General features: G+C 42.9%; 1 protein-coding gene across 17 annotated transcripts in view; it reads right to left on the bottom strand.

Moving 5' to 3' along the window:
* DOCK9 (dedicator of cytokinesis 9) overlaps positions 1 to 12,803 on the bottom strand; it is a 284,352-nt gene that overhangs the window by 50,822 nt on the left and 220,727 nt on the right. For all 17 annotated transcript variants that reach the window (XM_044927109.2, XM_044927115.2, XM_044927118.2 and 14 more), the window contains exons 34-37: positions 10,505 to 10,638; positions 8,325 to 8,439; positions 3,567 to 3,633; positions 1,684 to 1,731 (exon numbers count right to left, since the gene is read on the bottom strand). In XM_044927109.2, coding sequence (XP_044783044.2) covers positions 1,684 to 1,731; positions 3,567 to 3,633; positions 8,325 to 8,439; positions 10,505 to 10,638 — 364 coding nt within the window. The remainder of the gene's footprint in view (positions 1 to 1,683; positions 1,732 to 3,566; positions 3,634 to 8,324; positions 8,440 to 10,504; positions 10,639 to 12,803) is intronic.

Here is a 12,803-nt window from a genome sequence, read left to right as displayed (position 1 = left end):
CCTCCTCCCCCGCCTCTCTGCTCATTTACTTCTAAGACAGTCCCAGGAAGCATTCTTTTACATGCAAATATATACAGGGTGCTTAGGAAGTCAGAAGATTTTTTCTTAAAAAAAGGTTAAATTTATAGCCATTGAAAAAAAATCAGTTAATTGTTTCACAAAACCCAATTCCGCAACAGTTTGTTGGGGCCGAAATCTTTGGCTTCTCACGTTCACCACGTTTAGCTCTGAGGCATTTTATTCTATTTGCACAACACATTCCAAATGCCATCTTGTGACGTGGGTGACAGTTACTAAAAGAGGATGAGAAGCTCCCCCAGCACAGTGTCTTTCTGCTACAAATATACTGTTTAACCATCTTCACGGGACAAAGTCAAAAGGAATGAAGTTACCATATAAAGAGGTTATTGCATAAGGACACACTGTATATACTTGCATTTAGGACTCAAAAAACTCAAATGCAAAAATTACTGTTATGATAAAAAAAAATAAAGAGTTGAGATTAGCGGACGTTAAGCGCCACCATATTTCAATTAAAAATAGTATTAATGGGAGGAAAGCATAATATAGTCTCTCTCAATCTGTTTTTTACAAGAAAACATACTTTTACTTTTAACACAATTCTGAAAATTTCTCAGATATCTCAAGAAAAGAACAATGTTACCATAAAAGCAAAATCTTGACATTCAGAAAGTCTATTAAAAATCTCTTTCCTATTTCATTGCTGTAAAACAGAATTACAGATAAGCGAAAAACCTCAATGACAACTAAACTTTTAAAGTTTTTCTTAAAACATAAATATGTTTATTTATCATTAAAATTTTAAAACAGTAACAAGAGAGAAATAAGACACTTGGACCAAGACTCCACAAATACATCATCACAGGATACACAACACGGAAGTGAACAGACACAGACACGCTGGGTGGCGACAGGGCAGGAGGAGGGAAGAGACGCCCTCTGAGGAGATACTGATACTGCCAGAGCAGGGGCTGCTCAGCCGCCTGCCAGCAAGGAGTGTCCAGCTCCCCCCGACTCAGTGCGGAGCCAAGGGGCAGGGCATAGGGCAGTGAGGCTCCACAACGCTCAACAGAGCGCTCTGGTCAGGCGATGGCAGGGCACAGACGGCTTACTCGGGAAGGGCGGAGAAAAGGCTCAGTTGGAGAGATGGTACTGGTGGCAGTCCGAACGGCTCGGAGATGGGCTCAAAACCTTCTTTCATTAAGAAGCAAAGGGGCTGGATTGAGAAGTTAGTGTCTTGGGAGCTGGGAGGCAGAATGGTAAGAAAAAAAGAAAAAAGGACCTTTTGAGAGTGAGATGGTCAGAGAGATCATTGAGGAAGGAAACAGAGGGAGTGAGAAGACACAGCCAGAGGAACGGCGAGAAGAGAAGGAGGAGACAGAACAGAGCGTAGGGAGGGTTTGGAAGGAGCTGCGGCACCAGGCCGTGGAGGAAAAGCTTTCCAAGAGCTTCGCCTGAGACAGCGAGCCAGAAGGAGCGCAGGAACGCCGGCGAGCGAGGCCGCCAGGTTTCATGGCAGCGATCCAAGGACCCGCCAACTGTCTTCACGGCTGTTTGTGAGAATTCTAACTGCCAATCACCACAGACGACAACTCCCACACTTTCGGGTCCAAGTAATACACAGAATGACACAACACGTCACACTAAACCCCCCCACAGTACCTGGCGATATAGCGCTTCCCCATGTATTGGAACTGGTGCAAGCAGACTCTGTGGATAGGATGAAAGATTATTAGGGGAGGCGACAAAATTACTGGGGATAAAATCACTTCTGACACGTTACTTTATTTAAATGCATTTACAGTAACACGTTCATTCAATAAGCTCTTACCTATATTACTGGCCCCTTACTTCTGGTTTTCAGAAATTCTCTGCAAGGTGCCTTTAAACCCACAGAAAGTGATCAAACTCAAGGCAGGCCCTATGTTGTGCTGCTATCAGAACCGTGGAGGATGGTTTGAGCGACACAGAAGAAAGGCCCAGGAGGGACAGGATTGACTCTGACTTAGAGCTTGGACACTTATTCTACGTTCGTCTTGCAAGTCACAGTGAAAACCCCATGCACTGCTCCGAGTTGCTTATTCATCCTCATTCAACCTAAGAAGCTTTCTTTTTTTCTTTTTTTAACATTATATTTACTCCTTTTAGCAAGACAACATCTCTTCATTTTATTTATTTATTTTGACTGCACCACGTGGTATATGGGGTCTTAGTTCCCCAACCAGGGATCAAACTAGTGCCCCCTGCATTGGGAGTATAGTCTTAACCACGGGACCACCAGGAAAGCCCCTGGAACTTTCTTTTTTGATTCAAGTAAATGGACTGGTCCCTTACAGACATCAAGTATGTTTGTTGTTGTTGTTGTTTATTTTACTATATCCATAACATTGCTTTAAAAAAATCATATATTTAATTAGAGGCAGTTAAAATAATGTCTAGGAAGTTCTTCTGGTGGTGAAGCTTATCTCAAATGTGACAACTATTATCTTTGTTAAGTATCAACAAGATATAATATCTCTAATATTATCTATACTAAAGAGGAAATGGCCGTGAATTCATGAATCAAGGCCATTAACTCCAAAATGCACAAAGCTCTGACCGTCATGGACTTCAACCCAAATTCATGCAAACACGTGGGGCAGCAAATCATGACCCCAACTAGCAGACATAAAGCTACTTGTGAAAGTCACTCAGTCGTGTCTGACTCTGTGGCCCCATGGACTATACAGTCCATGGAATTCTCCAGGCTGGAATACTGGAATGGGTAGCCTTTCCCTTGTCCAGGAGATCTTCCCAACCCAGGGATAGAACCCAGGTCTCCTGCATTGCAGGCGGATTCTTTACCAGCTGAACCACAAGGGAAGCCCGTGATTTAACCGATTACTGTGAACAATCACAGTATTGAAGAAATAAGTTCTTAATGCAAAAACAATAATGTGCTTGACTGTGGGTTGCTCCCTGACACCCTACTGGGTGTTACGGAATATACTCTCTATGAAAATTTTTCAAAAATCCCCCAAATTCTGGATTTGAAAAACCATCTGGCCCCACTGGTTTTGGATAAGGGATTGTGGATCTGTGTTTCTAAAAATAAAAAGCTTAAAGGAAAAAATAGAAACTTAAAGAGATCAAATAATATAGACTGTATTTAAGATTTCACTTTTACTTACTGTATATTTTTAAATTATAGCAATTTTTCTGTCTTGGTTACGGCATCTGCTTAAGTTAGAGTCAACTCAGAAATGCAGCATCCACCCAATTCAGCTAACAAATGTTGTGTTATTTTATTAAAGCGGCTTATCCACACAAGTAGTAACTCTCATCTATAATCATCACATACGTAATAATTCAGGGCTGTCACTGTCCTCTGGGCCAGGGTTCCTGAGACTGGGTGTTGGGGTCAGCTCCAGGAGAAAGAGCTTAACTAAGGATAAGAGTGGATGTGACCATACATTGCATTCCTGGTTCAACAACAGAGTATTTTTCACACCCCTTAATTAGCCAGGAAAAATCAAGAGTCAATGAGCAAAGACAAAACTACTCACTCTGATATTGTAAAAAAATCCATAAGTTCAGCTGTTGAGGCCTTGTTCCAATACGTAAACAAAGCATCTGGAAAGTAAACATGTATTTGGTCAGAATCAGGATGCTTATTTTCTACATATGTAATATGGGAAGAGACCTGAGTGTAGGCCTCCAAACCCTCCCAGCCCCCTTTCATAACTGATCAAAGAATGAACTATGGTGACCACTCTATACCAGATGACACGTACAACAGCTTAGTCAGGGTAGAGAAGCTACATTTGAACACTTGAACTTTAATTTCATCATGCATCATCTAACCCGACATGGTACATATTTTAATTTATACATGATGTGCTCTTAAATGGGTTAGAAAATTCAAAGAATAGATTGTGGGTATACAATCTAAAGGGAGGTTCACTCTTTACCAACTACAGAATCCCTCCCCAGTAGAGAATCTCCTGAAAATTCTTATATGTACATAAGTAACCCCTTCCCAACACACACACTGAAATGGAAACACGCATGCTATGTGCACTGTTTCACTGAGTTTTAATTCAACAACAGAGCTTCGATCTACCCCAATCTTTTCCAAGCTGCATAATATTCTTCTCCATGGACGCACTGTAACAAAGTTACCAGGTCCCCGACTGACAGATGTTTACTTGTTCTTCCCCTCAATTTTTTGCTGTTATAAATCATGCTTCAGTGAACATGGGTCTTTGCACACTTGTCCAACCACATCTACAGGACAAATTCTTAGAAGTGAAGTAAGCGTGTTAATGGTTTGTACATTTAAAATTCAACAGATACTGTCAAACCACTTTCTGAATAATCAGTGTATGAGAGCTCCTGTTTCCCAGCCCGATGGCACAATGTACCTGTGCTTAAGAACCTCGCCTACTGGTTGAACCTCTGGGTCAACCTACTCTTTATCACAAGCAACTGGGCACATTTTCAGTTAAGGCAAATCCTACGAATTCACTTACCGGAAGCAATCATTATCTGTGTCTGACCCTTACCCATGCAGCACTGCACACACAGTGTTATCATTTGGGAGTTAACCATTTTTACATGGTTACATTTTATATAGAAGCTGAGACATGTGTTATAAGATTTCTCTTAGGGAAAAAGCCATTGAGTCTTTGGGGCCTGAGATGAGGGAGTGGGTGGGTGCAGAGAGGCTGAAGGCCCACAAAGATACATGGCCGTAGACTTCTATTCTACATGGTCAAGAGCAGTGACGACAGGCGGGAGAAGTGGGGGGATGCATAGCAAGTAGCTGTTATGTGCCAAGCACTCCACTGGGTCTCAAGACTTCACATGTGTCCCGTCATTGAATCTTCACCGTGTTCAAGGCAGAGTTCCCATTTACAAATGGACTAACTGAAGAAGTAAAGAGCCTCTTGATGAAAGTGAAAGAGAAGAATGAAAAAGTTGAGTTAAAACTCAACATTCAGAAAACTAAGATCATGGCACCTGGTCCCATCACTTCATGGCAGATAGATGGAGAAACAGTGACAGACTTTATTTTTGTGGGCTCCAATATCACTGCAGATGGTGACTGCAGTCATGAAATTAAAAGACACTTACTTCTTGGAAGAAAGTTATGACCAACCTAGACAGCATATTAAAAAGCAGAGACATTACTTTGCTGACAAAGGTCTGTATAGTCAAGGCTATGGTTCTCCTGTAGTCATGTATGGATGTGAGAGTTAGACTATAAAGAAAGCTGAACGCTGAAGAATTGATGCTTTTGAACTGTGGTATTGGAGAAGACTCTTGAAGTCCCTTGGACTGCAAGGAGATCCAACCAGTCCATCCTAAAGAAGATCAGTCCTGTGTGTTCATTGGAAAGATTGATGCTAAAGCTAAAACTCCAATACTTTGGCCACCTGATGTGAAGAACTGACTCACTGGAAAAGACCCTGATGCTGGGAAAGATTGAAGGCAGGAGGAGAAGGGATGAGATGGTTGGTGATGTCAATGGACATGAGTTTGAGTAAACTCCGTGAGCTGGTGATGGACAGGGAGGCCTGGTGTGCTGCAGTCCATGGGGTCGCAAAGAGTTGGACACGACTGAGTGACTGAAGTGAATAAAGGCTCAGAGACGCTAAGCAATTCTCCCAATGACCAGTGGAGAGAATGCTGGTGGAATGGAGATTTAAACCAAGTGCACCTGATTTTGAAAGCCACGTTTGGCCTTAGAGACCAGAGGGTGGGTCGCAGAGCTTCCATTTCCTGGGGGCGGGGTTTGAGTTCAGAATCCAGATAGACAAGACTCTGGTTACTGGAGGCTGGTCATCTGGGTGTGGTGGGAACCTAGGGAGTTCCTGGGATGCTGAGAGCCTCTCTGGGTCAACCTGCAGACCTCTGAGACCCCTTCCCCATGCACATAAGAAACAGAACTGGTTGGCCAGCTGGGCATACCATGGCGGCCTTTCCTTACTCTGGCTGTTGGATGTGTTGGGGGTGCGGGGAGGCAGAGCTAAGTTCTATTAAGGAGGGCAAGTGAATGTGAAAGCCGCTCAGTCATGTCAGACCCTGCAACCCCATGGACTACACAGTCCATGGAATTTTCCAGGCCAGAATACTGGAGTGGGTAGCCTTTCCCTTCTCCAGGGGATCTTTTCAACCCAGAGATTGAAGCCATGTCTCAGTCATTGCAGGCAGATTCTTTACCAGCTGAGCCACCAGGGAAGCCCAAGAATATTGGAGTGGGTAGCCTATCCCTTAAGGAGGGAGGAAGCACAAAAAGGAGCAGAGGGCGAGTGAGGGGCCCTGCGTGTCCAAGGTGCTCATTAAATGTGGGATAAAGCAAGGAGACCAGTCCTGGATGTTCACTGGAGGGACTGATGCTGAAGCTGAAACTCCAATACTTTGGCCACCTCATGCGAAGAGCTGACTCATTGGAAAAGACCCTGATGCTGGCAGGGATTGGGGGTGGGAGGAGAAGGGGACGACAGAGGATGAGATGGCTGGATGGCATCACCAACTCAATGGACGTGAGTTTGGGTAAACTCCGGGAGTTGGTGATGGACAGGGTGGCCTGGCGTGCTGCGATTCATGGGGTTGCAAAGAGTCGGACACGAATGAACTGAAAGCAAAGAACAGCACAGAGCTAGTTACAGAGCTGATTCTGATTGTCTGTCTGGTAAATTATTCTAAAGGCAATTTTTCTCCTGCCTCTCATACCATACACAAAAATCAATGTTTGGTAGACATTAGGATTTAAGTGTGAAAATTGAAATAATACAGCTTTTAAAGAAAATACAAAAGAATATCTTCAGACCCTGAGAGTAGGTACAGATTTCTTAAATGAGACACACACATAAAGAAATTCTAATTATAAAGGGGAAAAAATTATACTTCACAGTAATTGATAAAAGAGAATATTCTATAACTATTTTGAAGAGGTTGTTGCATTTTAAAAATATTTGCCTGGCCTTAACAAAAGGCTGACTTAAAAGGGTATACTTCTTGTATATTTGTTTTTTTAAAAACAGTGATGTTCTAGTTATGCATCATATTTAATATTTGAAATGTAAAGTATTTTAAAGAAAATCTTTAACAAAGGAAAAGCAGGATTATAATGCTGGCTAAAACTTGCTACCATGATGAAAATTCAGAAGTTCTGACTGAATGGGAAGAAGTTCAACATTCTAACTGAAATATTAGAATAAGTGCCCGGTGCTTTTATATTTGGTCATCATTCGCCAAAACAAAACAAAACAAAACCAAACCTTGTCTATTTGGTTTTTTTTTTTTAAATAGCTATTTTAAAGTAACATACTGACAGAAGAATAAAATACCCCAGTCACAAAGCATTTCAAGGACTGGCACGCTACTCCTAACCTCTGAGCCAGGGGTCAGCTCTTGGTGCTGCTGAAATGGGAGCTCGATAGGAAAGAAGCACTATCTGCAGGCAGAAGTGCCGTTCCCTGGAGGCTCAATGGCCACAGCCCCTGCCGCCAGACAGGCGGGCTTCCGGTCTCCAAAAATGGCATTTTCCTTTCAGAAGAGTTCATCTTCTCTCCATGACCCTAACAGAGTTCACAGAACACTTTCTGATTTGTTACAGGGAAAATAAGAAGATTTTTTGGCCAAGACAAGAACTGTGACATTGTACCATTGCTTATAGCACACTAAATCAGAGTTGCAACTGTCCTGCCATGGATGTTCACAAGCTTCACAAGGTGCGGATAAAGCATTAACGGTCGTGGTCATTTCTGTTTAAAAATGGGGTCGTCAAGCCCTTAATCAGAAACTCAACCTACCAGGATACCACTACTTCCATTAGAAAACTAAACGCACCTCACTTGTAGTTAAAGCCAGGAATGCTGCACACACGTGCTCAGGTCGTCGACACTACAGTCTCTAATTCAGGAGACTGACTAATAAAATTAGGCAAGTGGTCCATCCGCTTGTTTGGACAAATGAAACTTAATAATAATAATAAAAAAAAGCTCCTTTCATTTATCTGCTTCTGTCTCCTCTGGCGAAGACGTATGTCTGAGTTCAGTACAAAATTTTAAAATTCGCACTTTAGAACTTCACACTTTAGAACTTCTTTTTATAGAATATAGTAATTAATGAAAATAAATGTCCAAATTAAGACTTTCATTTCTAGTACATTTATTAAATTAACATGTATTTCAAACAAGAGAGAAAAAAAAATCCACTTAAATCCTTAAACCCTCTCAACCAACTACAATTTTTAAAGGATAAACCGAATACTGAAACAAGGAAAGTAAAGCAGATTTCTTCATTTTTTTACCTACCGTCAGACATGCTTTTTAATATGTAAAGGAAACACATCAGCAGGCTCTTAATCTCAGACTGGTCCAGTTTGTCACAGCGAACGACAGAATTTCCCAAAGTGCCACTTTGTTGGTGCTAAAGGAGGAGAAAACACAGGTGACTTTTCTCCTTTGTTACAAGTAAAACAAAGTTAGGTTCACTTTTCTCCCTTGGAAGAGAAAGATTTTCAGAATTTAGTCAAATCATGTAAGTTGGCAGGTATCCATGATTTGTCAACAGACCACAGGCACATCGTCACCAAACACACACACATGTGCTAATCCATGGGAGTGCTGTCTTGTCTCCTTTGCATACTCTCCCAGGACAAGGCAGAAGGCACGGACCTTTCAAACTGAATAACCACAGTCGTGGTTACTGGCTTAGTTCTGAAATGCCAAGTAAAACTTCATGCAGAAAAGTTTATGTGCTAAGACAGAACACAGAAACGATGCTTCAGAAGACACTGCCAAACCAAGCCACGTCAGTGGCTGAAACAGCAAACTGAGTCCAAGGTGCTGCCGCGGATCAGCCACTGAAGCCTGGAGCTGAGTCACGGTCATTCTGTTACATTCTAGAGCAGCCTTAAGGGAGGACCACGGGCAGCGGCCTGATAGGGGCAAACAGGGTCATCTCAGCCCAGCAGGGCCAGAGGCCCTGAGCTGCTGCTATCACGCCACCATCAGCTCAGCGCACCACTGCACACTTCACACAGCTCAGGGCACAGGGCGAGGGCAGTTTTGCCACCAGGCAGCAGGTTCACTTCCAAACTATTCACATTAAAAAAAAAAAAAAAAAAAAAAAAAGAACAAGAACCTCATCTCATTAAAAAAGAACACAGGAAATTAGAAAATCTTCAAAGTTATAATTCCAGTTGGAATCAGGAATTTTTTTTTTTCCAAATACCAAAGCAGAAAGATCAGTGAAAAAAATATTTTGTCTTTCATTTCAATATTTCATTCAAGGCACTGGTGGGCAATTGAAAAAATATATAATTATTTTTCAATTCAGTTCAATTTCAATTCAATAAATCATTTTTCAATTTATTTTCAGGCTCGAATAACAACATACGTGAGTAGTTCCATCATAGGGAGGAACCCGGTGCCATCAGTGGCAAAGCTGCAGCGTGGGGGCACCCTGCTGCCCACCCACTTCCTCAGTGCCCCTGGGACAGCTCAGGCCTCCTCCCAGCGGGGCCTCCTCCGGCAGAGGTGGCAGCGTCAGGAGCGAGAAGTCCACGGTGGCCCGGTGTCTCTTGGCCAGCTGGTCACTCTCCTCCTCCTCCTCTCCAGCACCGTGGACGACACAAGCCGAGTGCCTTCTGAGCAGCCTCTCCCTCTATGCAGGAAGGCGTGTCAGGGTCAAGGGAAAAGTTCGACAGGTCATGACCCCTGCACGGAGACGTCCGCATGGCTCCAGGACCGTGGCTGAGCACCATCAGGGAGAGGCCAGACCCGCAACCCCATGGTAAGGTTACGCACCTGATTCCAAGTAAGGATGGCCTCCACGTGTCTGAGAATTGGGAATGCATCCCTAAGTGGGTCACCTGTTGACTGATACACGTGCTTGCCTATAACTTGAAATAACTTAGGAAAACAGTGGCCAAGGTGAGACTCATCTATCATGGTTCCAGGTCTAAATCTAAGTTTTATCCATGCGCACAAAATTCAGAATAGTTTTTGTTATTTCAAGAAAAATAGTTCAATATGAGCAGATGTGTTGTGTTGGGGGCACAGGGTGAATGGAGTGATTCCCAATAAGGATTTATCCCTGAGTCATCCATAATTAATCTTTTCTGGAGCCAGCTTTGGATCCAGCGCCCATTTGCATGGGTAACTGTGTTATAAACACTGTTCTCTGGCACACAGACTGTGGGGATTCTTAGCGAGTGGCATTCTGACTTCCCTATCTATCTAAACTGCCAGAACCAAAGTGCTCACTGTGAACACTGATGAAATGCTGGAACAGGAATAGAGGGGTGCAGGGGATGGGCCCCACCCTTAGACCACACTCTGACCGACTACCCCGGGTTTAACTGAGTTGTTTAAGAAAGAAAGGGAAAAAAAAGGTCCAACCTGATGAACATGTGAACATGAAGCATGCCTACTTTGGGCTGAATCCATCAGTTATAAGAAAACACTTAAATTACCGGAAAGGAACTTACCTTCTCCAGAGAATTGCTCTTCTCACTATTCCTTTCTGGAAGGCTGTTCCCGGAATCTGTGCTTATGAGGGAGCCTCTTGAATCAGCATTTCTCACGCTATTGATGTTGGGAGTTGAGTTCGTATATGGAGAAGCTAAACAAAGGTCAAGCCAAGACCCAGATTTGGTGAGACAGAACAAAATAAAGGTAAGCCCTCAGCTTTAAAGGAGACTGCTTTTAGGGCACTTGTTTAAACTTGTTTTTTCTGTGAGGAAGTTGGCTCAAGACTTTTATTCAGTTACCTCTCCTTTAAAGAACTGGGCCACGTAGCGTAAAAGTAAACTTGAGTCTGAAACATTCCGACATAACTATCAATTCACTTACGAGAAACCACCTTGGATTGCTCAGACTTGGGGAGAACATGCTGTTTCAGACTGGGGTAGAATAAAGACTTCAAAAAATTAAAAAGATAAATCCACCTATAACCTTCAAATAAAAAAAACTTAAATCATGCAATAAACCCACTGTACTCAAATGGCATGCCCAGGAGCCCCAGAAAACCCCGAGGGGTGTCATGGGACATTTTCAATTTTCAAGGAAAACACAATACTTGACATCTGTCGGAAACCGTAGTTTTGACCTCAGACTGCTACATTCCTTTCCATGATGTCATATCTCTCTGAAGTGGGGTTGCTGTGATAAAAGCCAAGTACTGGGTGAAAATCAGTGTGGAACAGGAAATGAGAATGCTGGTGAGCAATCTGATTTCAAATGTGAGAAGCTGTGCAGCGTCCAATAGGCACACACACCCCATTAGTAAGAACTGTGGTTATTAACAATAAAATTTTTTTCCTTTAAATTTACGTACATAGGTTTCAAATGACTCTTAAGTTGTCAGGTTATACACACTTACTAAGTTATTTGGCCTTAAGTACCTAATAAACGGAACCGCTCGGTGTTTCTTTTGGCCTGGGGATGCCATGAAAAAAACCACTTTGATAATGAGGGTGCTGTGAACTGAGACTGTTTGGGAATCTCTGCAATAAACATTTACGAGCAGAGAGGAAATCTAACTTGGAAATAAAATTCATGACATCTGTGAGGGGAAAAAACAAAAAATTGCATTTTAAGGCAGAAGTCAGCCCCTACCTCGAGACTATGGAATTTTAAAAAGTACTAGATTGACTTCCTGCTTAGATAAGATTTCATTAAATCACATAATTAAAAATGACCCTCAGACTCGCACACTCTGGGCTGAACCAAGAGGCACGCCCCTGGTGGAGAGGCCTGGTTGGCTGTGCAAACCGCAGGAGAAGACCCCTAGCCCCACGCAGCAGGCTGTGACCATGGCCCTCTCGTTCCCAAGCTGCCTTCACGAGAGATGCCATCACCTGGCACCTCGGGACAGGCAGGTCCTTCTGGGTTTCAGCCTGCCAATTAGCTGCCGTGGACTGAGACACCTCTAAGTTAGTCCACCCCCACCCACAGGCTTATCCACCATCCCTAAAACCGATTCAGTGAGTTAAGTACATCAAGGAAAGAAGGGTCAGCAGAATCTGAAAATGTAAGTGAAGGCCGGAACATGTAAACCACAGGCCACCAGCAGCACGGCCCCAGGACAGGAACTGTGTGACTGCCGCGAGAAGCAGGTCAAAACGCTATGAAAAAGCAATGAGTCTTTTTCTGTACTCAGAAAAGAGACATGCGCTGTGACCAAATTATAACGATCAGCCTCCTAATATAACCGGACTTCATATTTAATGTGGAGCTCAGGAGAAAGAGACTCTGGGGAAAGTAAAATTAGACCCTGAATTCTCAGAGTTTAGGCTCAATTCCAGAACAAGAGTCCTAATCTAAAGGCAAACAGATGGAAATGCAATAAATCAAAATCAACAGGCTTAGTTAGAACCATGTTCCTGTTGCCTGTGTTTGTCTGTATTTAATATCCTGGCCCGGTGCATAACTTTTCAGAGAACTTTAGTTCAACTCTCTCCCCTTTGGTACAGACAGCAAAAAGCAATACACTGAGTAGGTGGAAAAAAGAACTCTGAGCCTAAGAATGCATGCCTTTTAAAATGAATGTAATCTTACAGTAGTTTTTATTCAGGCGATGAATTGGTTTTAGAAATTTTCATGCATCATGTTCCAAAGGCATTAAAAAAAAAAAACAATGCTGAGGGCACATCCTCAGTAAGTGTGGAAGGAGAATCTCCTCGAGATATGGAATTCCCTGGTGAATAAAAGAAGAGCTAAAGCTACCAGAAAACAACCAGCAAACCCAGTTCAAAGGTGGGGGCTTCCCTGGAAGGCATTTCTAAA

This window comes from Bubalus bubalis, chromosome 13 (assembly GCF_019923935.1).
Source record: "Bubalus bubalis isolate 160015118507 breed Murrah chromosome 13, NDDB_SH_1, whole genome shotgun sequence".
NCBI classification, from domain to species: Eukaryota; Metazoa; Chordata; class Mammalia; order Artiodactyla; family Bovidae; genus Bubalus; species Bubalus bubalis.
The sequence above is the reverse complement of the archived record's forward strand: the minus strand, read 5'-3'. Positions and strand labels throughout refer to the sequence as shown.